The 25507-nt window shown below is 39.7% G+C and overlaps 2 protein-coding genes across 4 annotated transcripts in view; both read left to right on the top strand.

Moving 5' to 3' along the window:
• Positions 1-16091, top strand: part of LOC122415546 (neuroligin-4, X-linked-like) — a 277070-nt gene extending 260979 nt beyond the window's left edge. The window contains exons 10-13 of one of the 2 annotated variants that reach the window (XM_043427741.1): positions 10157-10493; positions 11168-11431; positions 11912-12071; positions 12589-16091. In XM_043427741.1, the coding sequence (XP_043283676.1) occupies positions 10157-10493; positions 11168-11431; positions 11912-12071; positions 12589-12738 (911 nt within the window). In that variant the 3' untranslated portion in view covers positions 12739-16091. Of the gene's footprint in view, positions 1-10156; positions 10494-11167; positions 11432-11911; positions 12090-12588 lie in introns of both variants that reach the window. The other variant, XM_043427740.1, reaches the window with a different exon arrangement.
• Positions 16092-17603: 1512 nt separating this feature from the next.
• LOC122415552 (mitogen-activated protein kinase p38b-like) lies at positions 17604-24495 on the top strand. 2 transcript variants are annotated; one of them, XM_043427752.1, is made up of 9 exons: positions 17604-18009; positions 19253-19382; positions 19475-19533; positions 19621-19762; positions 19966-20128; positions 20284-20355; positions 21846-21925; positions 22129-22207; positions 22293-24495. In XM_043427752.1, the coding sequence occupies exons 1-9, from the start codon at positions 17906-17908 to the stop codon at positions 22544-22546; spliced, it is 1083 nt and encodes a 360-aa protein (XP_043283687.1). In that variant the 5' UTR covers positions 17604-17905; the 3' UTR covers positions 22547-24495. The 2 variants fall into 2 exon arrangements, with proteins under 2 accessions (XP_043283687.1, XP_043283686.1); XM_043427751.1 differs by lacking the exon at positions 21846-21925 and adding an exon at positions 21276-21355 and having other exon boundaries at positions 17605-18009.
• The last annotated feature ends 1012 nt before the right edge of the window (positions 24496-25507 follow it).

The following is a 25507-nucleotide window of genomic DNA, read 5'->3' as shown; positions in this document are numbered from 1 at the left end:
AACTTTTCCAAGCTGTTAAACACGATCTGATTTAACGCTTTTCCATTTGACAACATCCCAAGTACGTTTTCACTATCGAAAGTTTTCTACGCGGGAATGTCGACGAATTAGAGCTTTCTCGGAGTGGCTTTTTCTGCTTAATTTCATCCACACTGTACTGCACTGTATACATACTTTGCAATTATACCAAATGGGCTTCGAGTCCTACTAGCTCTGGTGCTTGACCTCTCGTTTTCAGTCCCTCCCCCCACTCCACTCGCTCTCTCGCGTCCGCTCACACACCCTCGAACTCTGTCTGACACAGAGGAGTAATGGGCTCGTGACTGGGTGCTCTCGTTAATTAATTAATCTGTTTACACTGGCGCGCCAGTAGGAGAGAGCCAATTGGGCCAAGCGAGCGCCGTTTTCGCGCCGTTTACCCATCTTTAAATCTTCTCTGTGCTCTGTCCCGGGTCGAATCTCTTTCCCCGGGTCGTTGTACCATCTCCAGAGACGACTCCGCGCCATCGGGGGACAAGCCCGGTGAGCCGCGTCCCCTCGTCTTGTTCGTCCACCGCGTACCGGCGCACTCGGAGAAATATTCGGCCGTGCGTTCACTTCGTAATTGCCGCAAATGAGGTCACAATCAAGAATTAATAGCAGGAGGAAAGATTGGACGAAAATTTAGCGCGTTTCCTTGTTGAATATGAAAACTCGGCTGAAGATGAAGACAAAAGTACAGAGAAAAAAAAACGGCTGCTCTTGTTATATTTCTTGTTCTCTGAGGCGCACGCGCTTTTTTCCGGGGGCGGAAAAACAACTCAAGATAATTAAAGCTCTCGTCGCTCTTCGTTTAGCTTTTGAAAAGAGAGAGAGAGAGAGAGAGAGAGAGAGATCAAAAAGCATCGATGCGATGAAAGAGCGTTAGAATTTTGGTATTTTCTTGAGAAAGGGCTTGATTATTATCGTGCAGCGACGTCAGGGAACTTGAAGACGGCGCGGAGAAGTCGTCACAGAGATTCTCGAACGAATATAAGAGGGTCGAGAAAAAGCAAAAAGAGAATGAGGTTGACTCTCAATTAGGAGAGTGCCGAGCGTACTGCTGAGCGTCGAGTTCGACCCAAAAACTCTACGAGACCGAAATAGAGGAGTTGGTGTTAGGAGGAGAGGAATTCGCGCTCCCCGGTGGGTTAGTTTCTTCATCCGAAACTCTTCCGAGACTTCCGTACAGCAAACTATATATTCCGACTCTCTTCCGTATCCTCGGGGTCTCTTTTCCACTTCCTTTCACACCGGCGTGTTCCTCTTGCACGATAGAGAGAAAACGAGAAACGCGCTTTTCTCTTTCTATATATCCCGCCACTCGAACGACCAAGAGACTCGGAGTACCTTCGAGATAATTAAAATTAAACTCCACAGACTCCCAGCACTCTGGTAGATTCGTCTCATGCGAGGGAACGTAAAAAAAATTACATTTTTCTTTCAATCATAGCAAGCATGCAGGGCGGCGTGCTGAGAAAATTCCTCATCGAATAACAAAGAAAATGATATTCCAACGATTCACAATAAAACAACGAGTCCAATATTGCAAAAGGCGTGTTTGAAATATCCAATCAACCAAATAAATGAATCTGTCGAGTTGTAGCTCGGCCCTCCAGAGGCAATATCGATCAAGAAACATTCTGACGTATCGAACCCTGAATCCGAGCATACTCGTTGAAAATTTAAGCTTAAATACCATTGACCAATTAACAATGGATCGTCGCGCAGTGATTCCTATAAAATCTCATGTACGAGGCAAACCCTTTTAGCTTTAGGAAATATAATCGAAGCTGCAAATTCTCACCGCGACGTGGCTTAATCCTTTGAAACAAGAGAAGATATTGTTCGGTTGAGGGAGACTGATTCGTGTAAGCATAAGGAACCACACAAATGCATGGGTTGTGTTCGTATCTACAGAGTTTGTAGATTTTCAGTCTCGATGGGAGGGGGGCGAGTCTGTGATTGAAGGCCCGAGGGAATCGGAGTAGTTTGCACCTAAATCCACAGTACACTAATCCACAATAGGGTTTCAACAAGTTAAATGTATTTTGCATATGTGACTAGAGCGAGTTCCTCATACGTTGGTAAGTATGGAGCCCAATATATAACTCCCGCAGCCTCGCACGTATGTGCGAAGGGTCCAAGAGAGAATGAGGAACGAAGTAAACAGAGTCGAGTGGGTAGTTGTGTTGGATCTGGCGTTAACGGAGCACTGCATTAAAGTCTAATGGTGACGAGAAGGTGGGAGTTTATGGAGTTTATGAATGCATTTGTACGCGCTTCGTGGAAAAAGGAGGAAGACAAAGGGAGCTCGCGGAAGGTCGGTGAGGATGCTGAAATATGCATATATAATCTGGTGAAAAGAAAGCCGTTGCGGTGCGCACGCGGAGAGTGCAAAGTTGTAAGGAGTCGTCAAAGGCAGCCTGAAACGTGGTACAAGCGCGGACGAGGTAAAACTTTTGGTCAACTTTCGATAGTTTCTATAAGTAGTGTCCTAGGAAAAGGGCAAACATACGACTGCGAAAACGACCCTCGAACGACCTCATTAACGCGTTTTCCTTCCAGATCTCCGCCGGAAGAGCTTCTAATTTAAACAAATACTTCGTACAAATATGAGTTTTGAAAGTGAGTTCCAGCAAGCTGCCTGGCGCTCGCGGATTCAACTCCGCAAACGAACGTTCGAACCCGAATATTTCAGCATTCCCACTCCCCCCCCCCCCCCCCTTCGCCCATTTTCGATAACAGTTTATGCAGTCTATATATTCGTGCGTCCTTGCTCCCTCGATCAAAGGGGAATCTCCCATCTACAAATTGGCTTTCCACCCTACGCTCCATCATTTTCCCTTAACGTTCAACAAAACGGTTACCACGCGCACACACGCGGATTCTCATACACGGGGGCTCGACTACACTCACGCAATTGAGGCTCACATACGGTTACGTACATTGTTGTCGTTATGGGGTCGATATAAAGGCGGAGTTTACGAGTCATTCGATATATATGAGCGTGCTTTGATCGCCTCGCCACTCTACTGGAAACAATGTCTTAACTTTGCCCTTTATTCTTTTCTCACGCGAGACTTACTCTTGCTTCGCCTGTCTCAATCCCCAGACATCTATTTACGCAGGAAACTACCCTTTTTCACATCCTTTCGACACGCCATTTTAATTATTCCAAGAAAAAAGGAACGAAAAGCTTGACTAACCCCGCAACTCGCTCACCAAGCCCCGATCACAAGTTACTCATAAACATAATCAGCTCAAATGGACTGGAATTCATTGAGAGGCTCCAACAATCCGGCGCGATCCTCCCCCTCGATGAGCTAATGGTACACATTAAAATTCTACCCTCCGCGCGTAAACTCCCACGTATTCTAATCTTTTCACGACCCGGAAAGCCTCGAACTGCCCCGAAACGATAAATCTCTCGAAGCATTCGGTAAATATTCGCGCGCCCGTGAATGCCTCGACTCCCGTAAGCGAATCACTCGTTCCCAACCACGAGGAGGCGTCCCAAGTTCTGCAGGAATTTTTCTGGAACATTGAAAAAATTCGATGTTTCCTGACCTCTGCGTCTCCGGTTTTAACAAACCTTTGTCAGCTTAACGATGTTTTGATGAGAATTTTGGTAGATTCGATGGTAAAGCAGGATTTGTAACACCACGCTGATGCACCACAATTGAAATTGAGCATGAATATCGATCGGATTCTCAGTAAGCCAGGGGAGCGTTTTTAAAGCGGCTCGAGTATCCATTATTTTCAATAAAATTGTGCAAACGTGACAACACGTGTCCAAGTGAATTGAATCGGTGATCGCGCCCGAGATCTCAATCCAAGCCGCTCTTTTCCCTTCGTCACTGGCTCTACCAGGGTTCTATCCACATCCATCATATAAACACAAATACGGAAGTAGAATCGGTCTCGGGCCACCGGGTACAAAAGTGCGGTTATTGTGAATCTGTAAAAGTGGCAAACGACACCGCATCCACATCCGATTCATGTGAAAATTTCAACCCAAATGACTCGCCAATTATTCCTGGTTTTTCTGTTCGCGTTGATCGATGAGAATGTAAAGTGAGCGGTGATTTGACAACTGTCGTTACAGTTTATCAAAGCTTTGCCGACGAACGTCCAGCAGCTGATGAGTCAACATCGAAGAAGCTCCCGGAGCGATCGGACGATCGTAAATACTCCGTTGGCTTTTATTTTTCCTCTAAAACTTGAGCATCCCCCAAAAAGGTATTTCAAATTCAATAACTATAACCCTCGGCCCGTGGGAGCCCAAAAAAAGGTTCGCCGAGGGGCTCGGCCGAGGAGCCCATTCGCTAGCGCCCGGGTCGTTTTTCTCATAGGGCTTTTTACGCCGAAAAACAGCCGCCGAGGCCGACCGCCGGCAACGAAACAATAAAATATCAAACGTGTAAGATGGGCTCGGAGAAAAAGTCAAGGTGCATGGCAGGGAAGAAAAAGGGCGAGGAAAAATGTTGCCAGCTCGAAACGCGAGGCTCGTTCCGATCCTCGCCCCTGTTCGGCCCCGCAATTATTTTTCGATTACAGAAAAAGCGCCTTTTTTCGATGATTAATAGGGCTTCGAAAGTTAGGATTGTCGAAGAATGAAAACAGGCTTTTTCTGTTGAAACGAGAGCGAGAGTTTCTTGCGGTAACTACGTCGAAGCAGTCAGCCTCAAGTTTCGTGAAATAATTGATTAGGTTCATCGGGCTTCGAAAAACGTTATAAACACGTATGATGAATTATGCCTCCGAAGAATTAATCGACTTACATTATCAACGCAATTTTTTATCTCAAAAAATAATGCAACGCTTTTGCACCGTGCTCGCGCTCCGCATGTTCCGCTAAATTAAATCATCCCGTTCGTACGTAATACCAGTAAATATCCAACGATACATGCAGACACGCGCCTCTCGTATAACTGTGTAAAGGTTACGATATTACACCGTGACTGAACGATTTTGTTAACGCTCGGGCGCTCGTTCACCACAGCTGGAGAGTGGCTGGAAGTGGCCGAGCGAGGCGTGCATACGCCCTCGTTAAAGCTTCTCCTCGTTTTTTTTCTCTCTCATTCTAAAACCCCCTTGAATGTCCCTTTTGGCCTCTGCCAAAGACCCCTTGCTTCGACCCAAGTGGCCGAAAAAAAGCAAAAAAAAAAAGAAAAAAAAAAGAGTTCAAATCTAAGGAAAAAAACACATGCCCCCCGAGTAAATCGAAAAAGCACGAGAGGCTTGCCACGGTGGTCGCTTGAAGTTTGTTCCAGCTCGGTTTTACCTTTGCCACCGTCTACTTATACCTTCACCACCAGTCGGGCGGTCGAGCTCACGAAAGGGAGCGGAAAAAACGCCGACGGATGGAAAACAAAAATACAAGTACGGACGAAGCTTTACTCTGGACCAATAACGCGTGCTGGCCATTGACTCACGCTATAGCTGACTTTCAAGCGAGCTTGTATAGGTCAGTCTACTCTTTTTTTCAACCTCCCAACACGTAAAGAAAGACTCTGCTATGCGGGAATGAAACCAGCGAGTTTATAGCTTCACTCCTCGAATCACGATTCAATGAAGTCTCAAATAAACACGCTGAGAATTCGCAGTGCTGGGATTTGAAGGATCATTCTCTTCCGATGGTTCCAAACGCCAATTTCCAATTGTTGTTGTTGTTATTATTATTATATGTTTTTTCCATCGCCTTACGATTCTTCGACTCTTCAGCATCGTTCCGGTGCCAGCACCGTTCTTTTCATAATCTTTGAATAAAAGTCGATGTGAAAATAGCGCCCTTTCGCAATCAACGAATCTTCGGCTCAGCGAGTTGGTTAAAAAGCCGTTAGGAAAGAGCGGGATGAACACGCCGCGATAATTGATCCTTAATGAAAACATCGCGAAGTCGTTTTACGGGCGGAAATTGCGAGATGGAAATTTGACGGGATTTGCGAGCGCGGGAAAAACGATAACAGATTGTAGGCGCGCGAAACAAGTGGCGCGATTCGTGAAAATTCGACGATATAAAAATTCTTTCAGCGTGTCCGCAAGACTAACGATTTTTCATAGCGCGTAGGTGCGGAAAATCGCTCTATTTTATTTCCATCTTTGTTTTGTTCCGATGATTGGAAATTTCATTCTGCCACGCTCCGATGGATGCTATTATTTTTCCTTTTTTTTTCGTTTCGAGAATGAAGAGCAGGCAAAAAAATCGGCTTACGACTACAAACGTCACTCTCCGTTGTCGTCGCCTCTATCTCTGATCCGAGTGATCGAATTTTTACTCCTCCTCGTTGCACTGCGCTTCCTCGTTTTTCTGCAGGCCTTTTTCCCCTTTTTTTTGCCGATCAACGGAACTGAACAAATTGCACCGGATTCCAAATAGAATCTCGATATGTTTGCATTCTTTCGAAATGCACTCGCTCGCGCGATCGCGACTGCATGGCTTATTTGAAACTTTTTTGCTATCTCCAGTCGATCCGGCACTCCGTCGGCTCGTTAGATACACATCCAATTTTCCTCCTTTTTTCGTCGCACAATAAGCGGCTGCTCCTGACGAAACAAAAATTCTGATACGCCGGAAATGTATGTTTTGTTACTTTTAATAAAACTAAAAAACCCGCAACCGGCTGCTGCTCGAACAAACGACCAACCTCGAGCATGTCGCACGCCAACCGAGGCGAGACCTTCATAATTCTCTCTCGTACAGTTTAAAGCTCGTGCTCTCTGCAAAACGAGAATGAGAGATGAGAAGTGCCAGGAAACGCATTACCCGCCTAGCCCTCTTTCTCTTCCCACTCAAATCCCACAGTTGTTCAGAATATTCCGGAAAAATAATGAAACTTTTGAATATTTTCATGAAATTCAACCTTTTGTTGAACGATTCAAAAGAAACAATCAATTTGGGCACACGTTTAGGTGTTTGAATAACGGAAGAGAGTTTCTTGCGACGATTTTTTTATAAATTATTAACATTCGTCGATCTCGTTGGCAAGAAGCTCGAGGAGCAGATTCTCGAACAATTGCTTTCGGACATTCTCCTCGAACTGGCACGACTCCTTCACCAGTTTCGCGCTGCTTTCGAGTCCCCGAGGCTGTAAACGAGGACGAGTTTTCGAGAACAGCAAACGTTGTTGTTACCCGAGCATCCGGAAAGTAATTGTTCTTCGTTTCTCCCTCTTCCCCTCGCTCTCCAGCGATAGCCGAAGCTCCGTGAGAGTGGCGAAACCTCAGCAAAATATTTGTCCACAGCGAGACAAAGAGAAATTGAGTTCTGCGGAGTATTTGAGGCCGCATCTAACTTGCGTATAACTGCACGAAAACTCAATTTCTCCAGAACTAAATTCAACGTAATTCGTATTAGCTTGTCGTAACGATTTCATCTCTAAACGAAAAAACAGAGCATCGGCGAGGAACCGAACGACAAAAAACCATTCTGAAACATCTTTACAATAAAAAATGCTTTGCCGTACGATCGATCCCGGAAATTCGCGAATCGATAGCGAGCTCGACGAAACAAATCGGCAAATCGAGTTCTCGCTATACGGACACATCAAAGTAATGACGTCGATAGAAAAATGAGTCATGAAATATCTTCGGAACGGTGAAAATTGAAGTTCCCGAATTACGTCGCTGTTTATCGACATTCGGTTGATAGATCGTTGGCTATTTTTGCAATAATTCAAGCTTCCAACTTCGTACGAGCTGCTCTCGCTAAGCCGTTCCCATTAAATATACACATATCGAGACCCTCGTGCATGGATACATCCGCATAGCCACAGAAAGTGTCGGTTACTCGAGCGAGGCAGGATGTAATAACTCAACGTTGGTAAGAGTTCAGATTGGTTTTCATGGTCTCCCGTCTAAAATCCCTGTATACGTATGTATATGGTGGGACAGACCTATGTATTGATATATATAAATATGATTTGGCAAGGTATTCCAGCCGTTTGTGAGGCTTGATGGTAGCAGAAGCGTTAGCAACGGTGCACCACTCTCGTGCTCGATCCTGCGACCACATCCTTCATCGTCTTCCATAAAAAAAGACGTCTGCCTTCCCCATACGTCTTGTGGACGAGTAATGGGAGTCAAGTTCTTCCATATGGTAGCTCCGAGCCTGCTCCCATTCTCGATCCTCCAAGCGTTTTTTCTCCGGTCGAACAGCATTCGAGGATACGTATTCTTTCGCGTTAAAAGAGACCAAAGAGGAATTCTGCTGAGGTTCGAAAGAGACGGATACTGCGATTGCAATCTTGTTTCTTTGCTTAGCCCCATTTTTCTGTGTCTTTCGTAATAAAAAATGAAGCGGAAAGCCTTTTTGTCGTACGAATGAGGCCAGAGCATGACGAAAAAGGAGCGAAATTGAGAAACCACCGCGTAAACTTGCCGCGATCATAGCACATTTTCGGAAGAAACTACCATAAAATCGTTCGATCCTTTCGTTCTTCGCACACCCGAATAAATAAACGATAACAAGATTCGGGGCGTGAGAAAACTTTATTGACCCGTTCATGCAACGTTCACTTGAACTTATAAAACGTTCTCTCGCCTGCTTACGCGAGCAGCGTGTACAAACGTTATTTGGCATCGTTCTGACGGTGACTCGGGGAATAACCAGACTGGCTTAATCCACACAGGATACATGGTCGTTATACGTAAGGGCTTGCGCTCGCAATCGTGTAACTCGAAGCTAATTGGCTGCATCTACAAATCTACAGATATATGTTAAGGCACGTGTCTCTATGTCATATCCGCAACGTACACACGTGCGATACAAATACATTTTATCTCCTTCTCTGGTACTTTCCATCTCTGGGCCCTCCATCAGGGATGAACCAGTGTCTCTCGAACACGGAAGAGCGCTGGAGCCAGCAGCATCGCTGTGGCAAACTCGACGTTGATTAGGACGTGGCTGATGATTTATAGGCAACGACGATTCCCTCTAGGATTCGAGCCTTCGTGGCGTCTCCCTCTCTCTCTCTCTCTCTCTCTCTCTCTCTCTCTGCACATATTTATACACACGTACAGATATACAAAAGCATTAACATTAATATACATGTATATATAATTGGCGTTATTCTGGAAGCGAGAGTGTAAAATATGTGGCTCGAGGTAGGATGAATCTGAAGCCTCTCCATGGCAGAGAGTGGCGACCGTAAACCACGTTACGAAGACACATGCCAGCGGGGACAGGGACGCGGGAGAGCCACAGCATCCGAATTCACCCAGACTAAGAGAAAACGAGGCTGGGGGTGGTTCGAGAGACGAGAGGAAAGGGCGAAGGGCTGAGCCCGCGCGTTAAGGGTTTGCTGACTGCTGTGATGCTTGGCTGAACAGCACGAGCTGTTACTACTGCCACTGCTGCCATAATACTCGAGAAAGAGCCGCGGAACGACACTTCGTCACGAAATAATCACACTGATTTTCTTCGTGCTCTTTTTCGCAGGCTTTCCAGAGTTTTCGAGCCCGCAAATAAATATCTAGAGGGAAGCGAACGCCGGGTCCCTTGTCGCAGGGCTTTCGCGCAAGTCACACTTTCGAGGGTTCTAAATATTCGGCTTACTCTCAATCAAATATCGTCGAAATTCCCGGTATCGCATTCCTCGCAAATGAAAAAGTTGTGAACGGTGAATCACGCGTGCTCTGTTTCGCGTGACTTTCGAAAAAACTCCCCGACAGCCTCTCGCGCCACTCTGCATGTCTGCCCTCGCTGTTTTCGAATGTTGTATCGAAAAACCTTCCTTTATGACTCTCTCGTGAAACGAGTAATTCAATGGATTTTTGGATCTCGATAAAGCCCCGTATGCACCCGGATTGTCAATAAAAATTGATGAATTTTTCGTCAGATTGAACTTTTTTAATATCGCATAGTTTTGGAATGTTTTGGAACGAAAGTTTAATTGAATTCAATGATGCAGTTAAATTGATGAAATTTTTAACGACGGATTTTTATATTCCGTTGAAATCCACTGGCCATTTCACTCGACACTTTTCTTTAATCAAGTCCGCTTCGAAAATTGACCTCTTGAACAACCCTCACCCAAAATAGGGGATATGCAGCCGCCGTTAAACTTTTACTGTCGCACCTACGTACTCGCGTTAAATCCGATGAATTTTTTACCTATTTTTATCCTCTTTCCAGGTGTTAAACCGAGAATGAAGAATCACTACCGGGCTCATCAACTCTCCGTGTGGCTCAGGCTCGTCCCCGAATTACACAGAGCCGGCATGGAGGACGTTGAACCAAAACACAATCTTTTTCGTGCTCACGGTGATCCCAATATTTATGATGGCTCTGTCAGACCTGATCCTCTCAGCAGAGCCGCCGACGATCTCACCAGACGAATCAACCTTACCACCGAAACTCCTACTACCACGGATTACAGCATCACCACTTGTGTCAGCCACATTCAGAGCACCAACCTTCAAAACGTTCACAATGCGAGCACCGACACTCTCGCCAGTCTTGACGCTGCTGGGTAATTTTCATCCGCGTATTCTCAGTTTTTATCAATCGCTCCGCGAATACGTGAGCCAGTACGCGGAAAGGATTGAAAGGTCTAAAATTTCCAACGACAAAACTTGAATTTTGGAATCCTTTGAAAAGTTTCTGAAAACATTCCGTTTGAGCGTCATAATTTAATAGTGCAAAATGTAAATTTTCATGAAAATCGAGCCAAATTTCCTTCAACTTGCAAATTTGTATAGAAATGAAAATTTAAAAAATTGCTAAACATTCAAGGTTGTCACTGGTTGCCATTGCTGCAACTGTCATTTTAACTTTTGAGTTTTCTCCGTGGATTTTTAACATCGAATAAACTAAGCGAACGGTTTACATCTTGAAAACTTTTATGTGAAATTATTATGCTCCAGGAAGACTTTCTTGTTCAACCAAAAAAGCCTCCATTCTTTGAGAATATTTCTACAGTTTTATCGTATTTTTCATGAGCCATAGAAAATTGAAAAAATTTCTCAATATTGTGTCGATCACTGGCCGAAATTTTGTTGACGAAAAAACCGTGGAAGCGATCAAGTTTCGCGCTCATTCGAAAACATCGACCGTAACTCTCGTTTCTGTATTTGCTGATCTTTCAATTTCTCTTCGATGGAAAAGCACCGTTCAGTTTTAATTGTGAATTCATCCGTCTTCCAGATACGCCGCTTACTCGACCGCCTTGAGCGTCACGATCGCCATCGGCTGCAGTCTCCTCATCCTCAACGTCCTTATATTCGCGGGTGTTTACTACCAGCGCGATAAAACGAGACTCGAAGTCAAAAGTCTTCAGCAACAACAAATGATGAATCAACAATGCGGTCCTCGCGGCTTCACCGAATTGAAACAACCTCCACCGCCTCATTCTCATTTCCCGGGCAGCGGTCAAGTCATCGTCGACGTTGAGAACGAAATGTTGAGAAGGTAAACAGAAGCGATTTTGTTCCCGGTGAAATTCACGTTTTTCGATTCACACTTTTGTCATCAAAATCAGAGTACGAAATCAGATACTTTAGTCACTAAATTTCAACGTGAAATCACATTTACTCGATCTCATTGGAAAATAAGTTTGATAACCTCGAGAAACGTGTGAATCGACACTCAAAAATATGTTTCAGGTTTTGGGGCTTTCTTGATCAGTATTGTTACAAAAATTCAAATTGAAAAGTTACCTTTGTAAAATAAATGTTTCTCGATAACAATTGATGAGAAAAAAATGATCAAAACCGATTACTGCTCAACTTCAAACTGATTTTTCCCGAATTCCCAATCCTCGGTTTATTTTCTGCCACCGCAGATCCACATTCCCATGGAGAATGAATGAAGAAAAATAATTCATGTATATGAACAAAAAAACTCAGCCCAGATCTGTTTTCATGCTTTACTTTTACTCCATTTTGACAGAAACGTTATGAAGGGAGACCCGAACGATCCTATATTGATGCAGCAGGGTCAGAGCACTCACACGTTACCCCATCAGCATCATTATCAACATCAGAAACAGCACAGCCAGCAACACGCCACACTGCCACGAGCGACTGTAATACAGGAAATGAGCATGCAGGTGGGCTGGAAATTCACGGTTAGATCATCCCTCTAATTTTTCAAGAATTTCGAGGAGTTTTTACGTAATCAACATTCCATATGAGTCAAAATGACATTCATTTCAAACATTTTTTAACGCAAAAATCCACTTTTTTCTCTAAATACTGATCGTTATCTCCGGATACAAAAATTCCGAGAGAAAAAAGTTTCAACAAACTCAGTATTTCGCGAAATACGAATGCCCGGATTGAGCTCAGAACAAGCGCAAACATTTATTCAGTGAAGAAAAACTCTGTAAAGTCGATTGAAAAACAATGTTTCACGTGAAAAAAATAATCAACTTGATTCAGCGAAAATTTCAGAGCACAGATATCCAGTTGTTTATTCTGTCAAAATTCATTTCCCAAACGCACCTCAACTCCTTTTTTCATCATCGAAGACTCATTCAATTTAAATAATGAAAATCATAGTTGAATTTGCTCAAGAACTTAATACGCGTTAAGTCAACATTGGATTTCTTTTGTTTCGTTTTCTAGGGACCGCCGAATGGATCGATCCATTTGAAAGTTCCGCGGGCCCCGCCACCGCCCAGAGCAAAAAGTCCGCCAGAGAATCAGCCGCTTCTCCAGGGTGCGACGGTATCGAGCCGCGTGTCACAGGCGAGTATGAGCGAGATGAGAGTGTGATGTATGGACTCCCCTCCGAGGCCAGTCGTCCCGGATGTTCTCACGGCGTCGACGTTGCTGTAGATGGACTCGTACAAGACCTCGGGAGGAATAACAAATTCCCATCGATCCCGAAGCAGACCATCATGCAAAAATTCAAACTTCGATAAAGAAGAAAAGGAAGGAGCGCTGAAAATAAACAAAAGGAGTGAAAACAACAAGTGAAATCGAGCGTGAAAGCGAGAACGTTTAAATTGGTGAAAAATATTGGGATCGTGGATGAAGTTTGTGAAAATAAAAATAATATCACTCGAAGGACTTTATCAGTGGCGAGTTGCGACTACGGAGGGGGGTGTAATAAGCATAAACACGTGCGCACTAATTCACGAAGACGCTAAAACACTATTAAAAACAAAGAAAAATACGTAGAGCGAACGAATATTAAAGAATAACCGAGCGATTCATACATATACATCAATTTATATGTGTATTCGAGAGTGGTGGAGTCGGGTTTTACGAGAGAGACACGAGGGCGATCGTTCCAAGTGAAAAAATAACGATCGATCGTTAAATAGAATATATAAAGGTCATCAAAACGAATAGGGAACGAACGAATGTTGCCTACGTTACAGGAGAAGGACGAGAGTTGCCAAAAATCAAACAGTAAAAAAAAACCACCAAAATAATATATACCAAATAATCATACGCGAAGATCACTCCCGGCGTTGTTGTCATCGATTAATGCGCGGATCGCATGTTCGTGGCGAATTCCAGGAAAATAAATGTCTGAGGAAAAGAGGTTACGCTAGGAAAAAAAATATTTCACAATCACTCGAAATTCAATCAAATTGGCTCACGGTTTTGTCAACTGTGCCACCCAAACGTCACTAAAATTCAATAAAACGAAAGAAAAAGAGAAATTTCATTAAAATAAAAAAGAATTTGAAACGATGTAGGTAGTTAAAAAAAAACGAAAATTCAAAGAAATTTTTAGATGTTATCGACGAGAACATGGCTCAAGACAAGATTTAATGAAAAACGACGATCAGGACCCGTGTATAAACAAATAATGAGACGAAAAGAAAAACAGATATTATTCACTACGATGTTAGATGTTCCTTGTACATAAATAAAGAATAAAAGACTTTATACTGTAAGAACGCCAAACGTTTGCTACTTCCACAAAATCACAATCGATTAACAGCGTCGCTTATTGTTTTCTCGTTTTTCTTTTCTCTCTTTTTTACATTCAACGACATTTTCGTGTCGTTCGTCGAAGGAATATTAATATTTAAAATTAAAATAATTAAAAAAACAAAAAAACAGACAACCGACGAGATATTTTCTCTGAATTTGAGCAACTCGAGATCGTACCAGATTTCACGTACGCAAATAAAATACGTTCAGTTTTGAAATAACGTTTTATTGAAAATTGAGCAAACCATTGAAACAAACGTGCACGCATTTTGTATTGATATCATATCTTTCATATGGAATTCCGCGAATATACGAAGGGCAATAATTCATTATATTTTCCATTGAAGTTACATTTTCAAGATAAAATTCCGGGGAAATTTTATTGAAAATCATTTTCGTGTATTTCAATATTTTTTCTATCAATGTTACCCATCGGTGTGTCGAAACTACACTTGTCGGAATTACTACGATTTTGTATAAAATTCGCGGACTAACGAATCGAACTTGATAGGAAAAAAAACAACTAATATGCAACGAAGAACCGAGTCACGATCTCTTGCTGCTCACTGATAACCATGACTATTTTATCGTAGGATTATACGAAGTGTTGAAAGAAATAATAACTGTGGAGGGCCCCGATAAGAAATCGAAACAAAAATCACGTTAAATAAAGAACAATGGATCGAGGTCAAAAGGCGAATGGCGGGAAATGATGGTCGATTTCTATCGAGCAGCCTGCTTGATTCTCCGAAATTCACCAATTGTGGTACAACAATTTTTTCCTTTTGAAACGAATGAATTTTTCCTCGAGAGAGATAAAGGATCCCATTTTTTTTTATTCTCCATTGGAAGGAATGTTTTTTACGCAATTTCATAGTTTATAAATTTCGTCAGAGTTTTTGATATTTCACGGAAATCGAGAAATGGATCATTTGACAATTTTAGACGTTTCTTAAAAAATATTTGAATAAAAAGATTTTCTCATTGTAAGAATGTGAAATCAAATGAAAGACTTAATCAAAATGAACTTACTCGATGAGGTTTTCAAAATTTTCGTAAAGCATCTATCAACGTCTAACCTCGATAGGAATCGACGTGGTTCAATCGACGAAAAACTCTATATATATACGTACGAAGAACAACAAACAAGTGTTTATGAAACGAATGATTGAGCAAAAGATATTCACAGAACAATAGCGATCATTTTTTCACTCATCACCCTGCATCGAATTCCAACATGAGACTCATTTTTTACTCACACTGCCATGACTCTCAAAGAATAAAAGTGAGAAAAGGTGAGAAGCAAACAAAAAATGTCAAAAGAGGCGAATGACCGAAAGATCTTTTACGACTGTGAGAATGAGCTCGCAAAAAACTCGAAGATATTACGTGGTAAATCGACTTATGTACATAATATTAAAAAAATAAATTAACTAAAAATACGAGAATGACAAAAATTTTAACATGATAAACGTGGTGTCGCGTATTTTTTATTTATTATTTCGCTCAAACGTGGAAAAGACGCTCAGTGATTGAAGAGTGTAAAAATGAATAAGAGAGAATGAGAGTGTAAATGAAAAGAAAAATCATCGACACACTATGCAAAGCCAAAAAAATCTTGATAGAATTTCGTTTTATTGTACTGAACGAGATAATGTATATTTCAGCTTCACGTGAGTGTGAATACGATATCATTATTATAAATATGGACAATCGGATTGTACGAAAGAACATTAACAAAAAAAAACTATAAAAAACAAAGGCGAACGCGAATTATTGGGAGGAGATAAACCAGAAGATTTATTATAATCGATGTGAAATCGGGTGAAAGGACGTTAAATGCATGTACAATTTTTGGGCGATTTGAAGAAATTTCATATATTTCAAACACAAATACGATTATTAATGTCGATGGATCCCGCCTTTTGACCGTCGATCGTTTATCATTGGATTCCATTAAATTTATTATGAAACCTATTTATTATTAATATTTATTATATTGAAATACAATTTTAGCCGAAACCCTCCCCATTCCTCATGCGCTCTATTCGAACGCGCTTTTTTCGATTGATCGCTCCGAAACGATCGCGGGAGCAGCGAGCCGCTGCGTGTGTTACGTTTTAACCGTTTTGTTGTCAAATTGTAAATACATAACGAAATATATGGAAATAATTGTATCAGTTGGGGAATTTTACTTAATAACCTATTATCCCTTTTTCTTCCATCCACATCGTAAAATATAAATTATTATCAGAATGAAAATATCGATATCTTTTAGAGGTTACACATGTTGTCATAGCGTCAGGCGCTCAACCCTTAGTGCGCATCTGGGGTCAGATTGACCCCAACATTTTTTTCTCACATGAATAGCATTTACAGATGAGCATCTCATAAGTAAAACCCCCAATATTAAGATATCATTATCCCCTCTCTAAAAGTAGAGAGCATAGCCACTTCATACTCCAAAATAAATACACTTTTTGGAACGGTTGCAAAGTGGACTATTTTTCCCTTAAAGCATGGACCCTTGCCTGTAAAACTCTGTAAGAATTTTTTTCAAAACTCAAAATTTAATTTTTTACGAGAGATTTAACCGAAAAAGTGCTTTTTACGCGCACTATCAACTTTGAGCACGTTTTTGAACACTGAAAAAAGTTTTTTCGGAAATCCGACTTTGCAGCCTTAAAGTTGGATCAATTCACTGCAAAAAGTGACTGTACCTTTTATTCCGAAAAGCGCATAGTTATACCGAGATATTCGATGTCAAAAATGACCTGGGGTCAAAGTGACCCCATGTGCACGAAATGTCTCGCTGTGAAGGTGTGCACACTAATGGCCGTTTTCTCCGACGCGGTTCAATTTTTTTCATATAGTTTCGAGATAGAGGATGAACCGAGTTTAAACTCAGATTAACGTTGGAGAAAACGGGCATAAGGGTTAACTTTAATTTCCCATTCGACGAAGATCTCGATTCCTGTGGGACTCAGGATACAGTAGAAAGGTGGAAGTGAATAATTTCATTTCATTTTGGAGATTCACGCACGTTTTACTAAGTTCTTCACTTCACGAAATTCCAGATTCCTGTGAGAATAACCCCTACGTTATCGACAAACATAATTTTCTAATGCTCTGCACTATCGCATTTCCACGAGGAACAAGAGACAAGGGACACTTTACCCGGTGTAAACAACCCGCTCGAGTCAGCATATCAGCACCAAAAAAAAAAACTGCCTCTGGTTGAGCGATCGATATATGAGTCCACCAACGGTCACCCAGTCAAGGCTGGCTTTGTGTTACACAGTGCCAAACAGTGCAGCTTCGACGCCGAAGATCGCCCTTGAGTAGTTGTCTACTGGCTACTACCGGGAGCTCCGCATGTTCCAAATTCACTTTTAGTACCGTTTGGTTTTCCTTCAATTTCGAAATTTTTCGATTGGAATATCAAACTGATTATTAGTATTGAGTCATTAAATATTTTTATATTTACGAATTATGATACTGTTCAATTGAATCATGAAGTTCCCTTAACAGTTTCCAAAATTTCACAATTTTATAACGATCTTTATTGAAATCTGAGATTCAAATTTCCCGCCTTCGCGCGTTTCTCTCGCGACACGTCAGAATAGTGCGCATGCGTAAAAGATGGCGCCTCTTGAGCAATAACACACATACGACGTACGAAGCAGTACCCACACAAAAGAGCCCGGACTAATTTGGAAATAGTCGCGACGGCTCTTGAGAGTAACTCGCGCCACTCAGTGGTTAATGTTTCTCTTTCACGCGTGTGCGTGTATCAAGCCAGTTTCCCCGGTGTTTTTTGTTACTTCATTTAATATTTTCAAATTAGTATAAATTATTATTCTTCTCGTAAAGAGATAAAAGTAAAAACGCGAGGATAAAGTAACGAGTGGCGTCCCTCGTTGTTCGGGGGATCGTGCAGTAAAGGCTTAAAACTAAGTAAATAGTGTGTTACGTTCTTGTGAAATTAGCAATGCCGAGATTTCAGAAGATTGAAATAAACAGAACGGAATGGGAGGTACCTGATCGTTATCAGATGCTAACGCCAGTTGGCTCGGGTGCTTACGGTCAAGTTTGGTAAGCCCTACCGCGCTTTTTTTTCCTTTCTTCATCACGATCTTTGTTACTTCCCATGTAATTGCAAAAATCGAACATAGATTATGGGAAAAAAACATGAAACATCATTGCTTAGGTGACATGAGGAAAACTTTATGAATCCCACGCCAAGATCGAGGACCTTGACATTCCCCCGTCTCTCCTCTTATATTCTTTAGCTTGCCGCAATCAACTAGTTGTATATATTCTCGTCTAACACTTGCATGAAAAATACATAAGAAAAAGCAATGAGGAGAATCGCAATAATGTTCGAGAGCAATACATTGTCACTGAAGAAAAGGTTCACGAAGTATCGATCTTCCGAACTTTTACAATTTAATCATTCGATCTATGTCCACTCATTTATAACCTTTGAATATGTATTATTTGAACTCGTCAAGAAACCGTCGTTATTTATTCAAATAATCCAATTTTTCGTAAACCAGAATTGATAAACAAATTGACAGCAAACGTGCAAAAACGAGAGACAAAAGTCGAAAGAGTATAGATTGACTTTCATCGGCTGCATCTTTATTATTAAAAATTTTTCATCCCAATAATTGACATGGTATTTTTCTGTAAATACATCAATACATCGTCAATGTTGAATTTCGAAAATGTCACACGAACTCTGAGGCTTTGAATTATAATTAGATCCTTCGAACAATTCAACGAAATTGTTAACATTTTTCTGCCTTACCGATCGAGAACCCGTACTAGTGTCATTGAAACTCGGGGTTTATAAATAAAACAAACTTGATCGCAAATATGTTGTGTTAGCTCATTCTATTCGCATAATTTCACTGTCACGCAATTTAATCATGCGATACGATCTTAAATCACATCCAGAAAGAATGTGCATCAAACGTGCAATGACCTTGATAAATTTATCCAGTCGCAGTGTTACTTTCTCTTATTGTCCTCAAATAAAATCCATGCAAAACTATCGTTCATCTAACGCAGACAATTCTTTGATCTTCAATCAAAAAACATGACTAAATTAAAATTGATTAATTGAGCATTCTATTAATAATCAAATGTTTCACTCTTCAAAGGTTACTGGATAATTCCTGTACATATCAAATTAACCGAATGAATTGGTAAAAAATTCAAGCATAGATTAGAAAATTAAGCAACTCAGTTTCAGAACTACCAGCTGAAGTTTCAGTTTTTTGTCAAAAAAAACTTATAATTTAATTCTTCCTTTTTTTTCTTATTATTCTAGTTCTGCTCAGGATACTGTTACCAGTCAAAAAGTGGCAATAAAAAAACTGGCCAGACCTTTTCAATCAGACGTTCACGCTAAGAGAACATACAGAGAGCTGAGAATGCTAAAGCACATGAATCATGAGAATGTATGTCGGACAAAAATATCCCTTTTCTCTCAAGCGCAACGGAGTCAGATTATTCAAAAGTATTGGTTTACATGATTCCTTTTTTTGCTCAGGTAATTGGTCTACTAGATGTGTTTCACCCGTCGTCATCCTTGGAAGATTTCCAACATGTGTGAGTCTTCAATTTGCGTGCAATATTTCAATTTTTCTCAATCGATAGCTTCCGATAATTCTTTAAAATATTATATTTCAATTGCAGCTATCTTGTCACGCATCTAATGGGTGCTGATCTCAATAATATTGTGAGGACGCAAAAACTCTCTGATGATCATGTACAATTTTTGGTTTACCAAATTCTAAGAGGACTCAAATATATTCACTCTGCAGGAATAATTCACAGGGTAATTAATTCAACGTCAAAATTGACCATAGAATCAATTTTTTTAATCATTCTTCATGAATCATCAATTTTTTTGCCTGGAAAATTCGACTAAATTCCTTACAAAAATCCAAATCCATCACTTCAATTTACTTTAATGTATTTTAACTTTTTCCATCTCTAAATATGCTCATGATTGATGGCATCGTTGACTCTGTTTCGTAGGACCTTAAACCATCCAATATAGCTGTTAACGAAGACTGTGAATTGAAAATTTTGGATTTTGGTTTGGCAAGACCAACAGAAAATGAAATGACAGGATATGTTGCCACAAGGTGGTACAGAGCACCGGAAATAATGCTGAATTGGATGCACTACAGTCAAACAGGTTTTTACCAATTCATCTCACTTTCCAAAATTACTCTGAAAAGTTTTTAGTTTCTTTTTCATCATTATTATTATAATATATGTGAATATTTATTCTAATCGGAATTCCTTGCGACTAAATGTTAATTCGATTATTCGGTTGTTGTTGTTTCTCAGTCGATATTTGGTCCGTTGGCTGCATTATGGCTGAATTGCTGACCGGAAGAACATTGTTCCCTGGCACCGATCGTATCCTTTCAATCATCACACGTTTTCTTATTGTTAACAATAAATTTTATAATTTAAGAAAGACCAGAAAAGTGTGGTTTTTTGGAAAGTTGAAAATTAACAAATCTTGACCCCGATCTCAAACAACTATTGTGAATAACGAAGAACTTCTTATTTATTTCTGACTTAATTTTTTAATCGAAAATTCAATTAATATTTTAGTCCATCTTTTCCTTACGTCATTTTTTATGGAAAACTTAAACATTGTTTAATCGTAGTAAAGAGGCCAATTTGCCTCTCTTCTCACGCAAGACACCTGCATCCACTTAACTGTAAAAAATGCTTTTTGCTAAGGTTCTGCAAGGCCATCCATGCTTTTAACGCTTTTTTCTCAATACAGCTCTCGCACTAATTTTTGAGAATACGTTGAAGCACTTTCTTCTCTGCAATGTCGAATCAAGCGTTGTGCTTCGATGCAAGCTACTACATTAATTACTTTCAAACGCGATATTCGGCTTTAATACCATGGCACGGATAATTTATAGAAAAAGTAATATGACAATTCTCGATTCGAGGTGATTAATGCTTATAATTCCAGCAGGAAAAGTAGCTCTATTTAAAGTCGAAATCTTACGATTTCGTCACCGAAAATCGTCGAAAATTTAATGGATTCTGCCATTAATCAAACGTTTTTTTTGTCTTTTTTTCTTTGACATTTTAGCGTTCTGAGTAAATATTCTTTTGACAAAAATGAAAAATCTAAAACATTGTTTTCATCATAGTCCGAGTGAACAGGCAATTTGTTAACTTTTTGGAGACTCGTAGCGTGCCACAGATGGATTAATTGCTGATTTTTAATTTTTTTGAAAATAAAAAGAAAACAAATACCATTTTAACGGTGAACAGAGAGAATAATAGTGTCGAGACCTTAGCAAGAGCAGATATTCATCAATTGAATCTAATAATGGAAATTCTCGGCACTCCACGGGACGAGTTTATGCAGAAAATATCATCAGAATCGGTAAGTCACCCTTTCCTTTCCAGCCCTCATTCCATATAGCGTTTGACGACACGTATCGATTGAATCTTTGAAGACGATTGAATTTCGAAAACTCAACGACTAATCATTAAATCTGGAAGAAAAATTATGTACATATGAATAATAAATGTTATACTTCAAGGATTTATCGATAACTTTTCTTTGAATGACTTGCAAGGGCATGATTCGTACATGATGCAACATCTCTAATATTGGTTTTGGTAGCTTTTGACACAAAAATCCACGAAACAAACGCATGATTAATTCACCTCTATTTTTCCATTCACCAATAAGCACGAAACGACTAGGTTGATTTATATTTGGATTGAAATAATTAGTGTGAACGAAATACGTCTTTATGATTAGTAAATCATGAAAAACAATCGAAATTTAAACGCTTTCTAGCAGTGTGGTTTCTATCGCTTATTTTCTAAATTGCTCGTTAATAAAAGAAGCCTTAACCCCCAAGCAGACATTGACCACCTAACACGAGTTCTAGTGCTTTGTGGTACGCCCACAGAAGAGACTTTAAGCAAAATTACCAGCCAAGAGGTAAATTGAAAAAAGAAAACGAAAAATCATTCGGGTAAATCGAAGGCTCAGTAGTCTTTGTTTTTTTCTTTTTATATCAGGACGCTAGAATTATGTGAAGAAATTTTGATAGAACTGTCAATAACCATGAGCGCTTATTACCACAAACGAACAAAATTTCCATGAAAAAAGCCTTTTTAAATAGTAAAATGATAAAATTTTAGGCGAGGAATTACATTCAAAGTTTACCACCTCTGAAGAAGAAGAACTTCAAAGATGTTTTCCGTGGGGCTAATCCACTCGGTGAGTGAAATAATGACGAAAATTAGTATATTTTTTTAATGAAATTGCACTCGTTTAATTATTTTTTTATAAATCTTCATTCAAGCTATCAATTTACTGGAGATGATGTTGGAGCTGGATTCAGAAAAACGTATAACAGCTGAACAAGCATTGGCTCATCCTTATCTGGCCCAATACGCAGATCCCACAGACGAGCCGGTCTCGTTACCCTACGATCAAAGTTTCGAAGACATGGATCTGCCGGTGGAGAAATGGAAAGAGCTTATTTATCACGAGGTCGTTAATTTCGTTCCTCAGCAAATACCCTCGATGTCATCGACCGAGGACACGAATTCTTAACGTGCATAAAAATCATTTTTCGTTTTTCTCTATCGAGATGGAAATATAAGCGCGGCCGTAAAATAATGTTTATACGATTGAGAGGAAACGAAGATGATGATTTTTTTTAAAATAATATATATAAATATATTAATACCCTAGGCAGTTTCGTATCACCGTACAAAAATGAAGAAGGGTGTGCTGCACCGAGTGAAGTTATCGAGTTTTTTTTTTCGAAGCGTAAAATCGTGAATGATCAAATGAATGTTTATAAAGTCAAATTGTTTTAAAAAAATTTCTCGAATTCATAGATTCATTCCTGTGCTAATTTCCAGATCAGTTGAATAATAACATAACATTTGCTGCTTGATATAAAAAGTGAAGATTCTTACCGTAGAAATATTTTGCTACGGTCGTGATATTGAATTGAATATTTTTTACACAAATTTTCCAGATCATCGAGATTCACAATTTATTTTTCCCATTATTTTCAAGTGAATCTGCCCCAAGAAGATTCAGAACTGTACATATTCGATAGACGTAGGATAGACAAATTTATTCGAGCTTATATATGAATTATAACTCTATTTTTCGTTTATCATTGTTTTTTGGAAATATATAGTGTATATTTTTTAATACAAGTAAAAGAGCGAGAGAAAAGGGAAAGAGAGAGAGAGAAGAGAAATGTGATCGTTGGCACGATTCTACGTAAGATTGTTAAATCTTTTGACGCATGTTTCTTTTTTGTTCGTTTAATGTATTTTCATACATAAATGAAAAATGATTTTTATCGTTGCCGAAATTGTGTACCATGTACACTCATTTACATAGATGGCTCATTAAAACCTTCTGCTCTAGTCGACGTGAATTGTCCCAACCACCCCCGGCCTTCTGCCCTCACTACTCACCCTATCAAAACATGTATTCTGTTCGAATGTGTTTTATTCGAAAGAATTTTTTCCCGTTCCAATAATTGTATTGCAGAAATCCAATCGTTCATCGATATGAAATTCAAAAGCGACATTTTACAAAAACACGCACAACAAAATATATCACAGAATTGATAATTCGGTACTAGATAATTCAACAAAAATCAGCTGCTCATTATAAAAAACCTCGTTACGTTATTATTGGATCTGATATTCATGAAAAACTAGATAATTTTCCAAAATTCAGGAGATTATTTTGTTAGTTGTCACTGCAAAAAAAAAAATATATCCGTAGTCATTTAACAAAACAAGGAAAACCTGTCGCAACGGACTGATGAGTACCGTACAAAAATATGTAACAATATTGTTGATAGCTAACCAATATTTTCGAGACCTGGTTGTTCGGCCTATCGGTTTTCTTACCCAATTTCAAGGGCTAGTTATTTCCTGCTGGTTTACAGGAAAAAACTAGTTTCGGTGCCCATATCTTTCAGGTCTCAACAAAGTAGATTCGCCCTTGATAAGCTGGTTTGAGCAGATCAATGTTAACCCTTCTTACGATGAATTAGTTCTATCTGAGAATCAGATTGGAATGGTTGAGCAACACTAGTCATTCCAGGCAAAACTAGTTTGATTTCATCGATACTGAAAATTACTTCTTGACGAAATGGACAATTTCGAACGAATTTATTTTCCCGGGGCAAAAAGATTTCATTGCAAGGGCGAAAAGTTTCTTGAACCAAAACTAGTCGATCTTGATTGCAACCTTGAATTCGATCAAAAGTTATTCCGACTAGTTTGGTATAGAAGAGCTAGACTGCTCAAAAGGGCCTGAAAGAATTTAGGATCAAGATTATCCTAATGAAACCGTGTTTTGACTCCATAACATATATTCACTGATTTGTCTAGAACGAATGTACACAATTACATACGTACGTTTATTTTGATTAAGTTTATAATAAAAATCACTCGAATTGTAGCGATGGTTATTTTTTTTTTTTCCAAGGCAGAGTTGTATTCGAATAAAATAGTAGAAGTACAGTCACGAATCTCGATTTATTTTCAACTATTTCTCATTTTCCACATAACCGCAGAAAGTTCCATGATTGGATATGATTTTTACATCTTTCGTTCTATTTTATCTTGTGTGACTCCAATGTAATTCGAAGTCAATGATTTTCCCAGTGTATTCCTTGTAGTGAATAGATTTATCACTGAATTATAACAATTGTTACGGACACATGAAGTCTTGCAAATAGAATATAATTTAGTATTTAAAATAAGGTATAAATCATCTTCGTCATCGAGTTAGAGCAAAATCGAAGTGCAAATGACCTCTCGAGAGCGCTTCACGTAGTATCAGTGAGCCTACAGACTCGAATTTGAGCGAACGTCTCTTTTCGTGGGATTCAATAAACCCCGTGTGACCGTAGTGGCCGAAGTTCAAAAAAATCAAGTATCAAAGTGTTTATTTGTGTCAAAGTGTATTTAGTAACTGAACTACTTTCTTCTACTTGGATGAACTGATATTAACCACTAATCATCGTACTAAATTTTTCGTTCAAATAATCGACATGCGCTATTTGAACACCTAGCTTATCTAGAGTCGCGGCAGCGACTCAGAGACAAGTAAATTTATGTTAGACGAGTCGCTCCCAGAGACTCCTTACAGGAGCCATAGCGTTTCCAATTGTTTTCGAAAACTTTCGAAATTTGTTTCTTTAATAATTAAATAATTACAGCAGTTTAGAGACTACTACAAGTTGACGTATTTTTTATATTTTATAGACTTCTAGCAACTAATGATGCTTGGCAACGAAGAAACAAAACCATGCTAACGAATAGAGACTTCACATTCCGATATTATCGATACGTAATTTTCGAACAAAAAGGAAATACTTTAAAATTAAAGCCCTGTAAATGAACTCGCTATTACGTTATTTTCGAGCTTAGATTTTTCTTTATAACTGCAGTGCGGGCGGCACCACATTCGACCACTACATCAAGAAACTACGACTAGCGTTTTCAGGTCCAATGAATAGCGTCTTTGTCC

The sequence above is a fragment of the Venturia canescens genome, chromosome 9 (assembly GCF_019457755.1).
Source record: "Venturia canescens isolate UGA chromosome 9, ASM1945775v1, whole genome shotgun sequence".
Classification (NCBI taxonomy): domain Eukaryota; kingdom Metazoa; phylum Arthropoda; class Insecta; order Hymenoptera; family Ichneumonidae; genus Venturia; species Venturia canescens.
The sequence above is the reverse complement of the archived record's forward strand: the minus strand, read 5'-3'. Positions and strand labels throughout refer to the sequence as shown.

Excerpts from the sequence above, each read along its gene's own strand:
- LOC122415552 (XM_043427752.1), top strand. The coding sequence starts at position 17,906 with ATGCCGAGATTTCAGAAGATTGAAATAAACAGAACGGAATGGGAGGTA. Across the intron at positions 19,383-19,474 it reads AGCACATGAATCATGAGAAT|GTAATTGGTCTACTAGATGT; the intron begins GTATGTCGGACA and ends TTTTTTGCTCAG. Across the intron at positions 19,534-19,620 it reads TTGGAAGATTTCCAACATGT|CTATCTTGTCACGCATCTAA; the intron begins GTGAGTCTTCAA and ends TTTCAATTGCAG.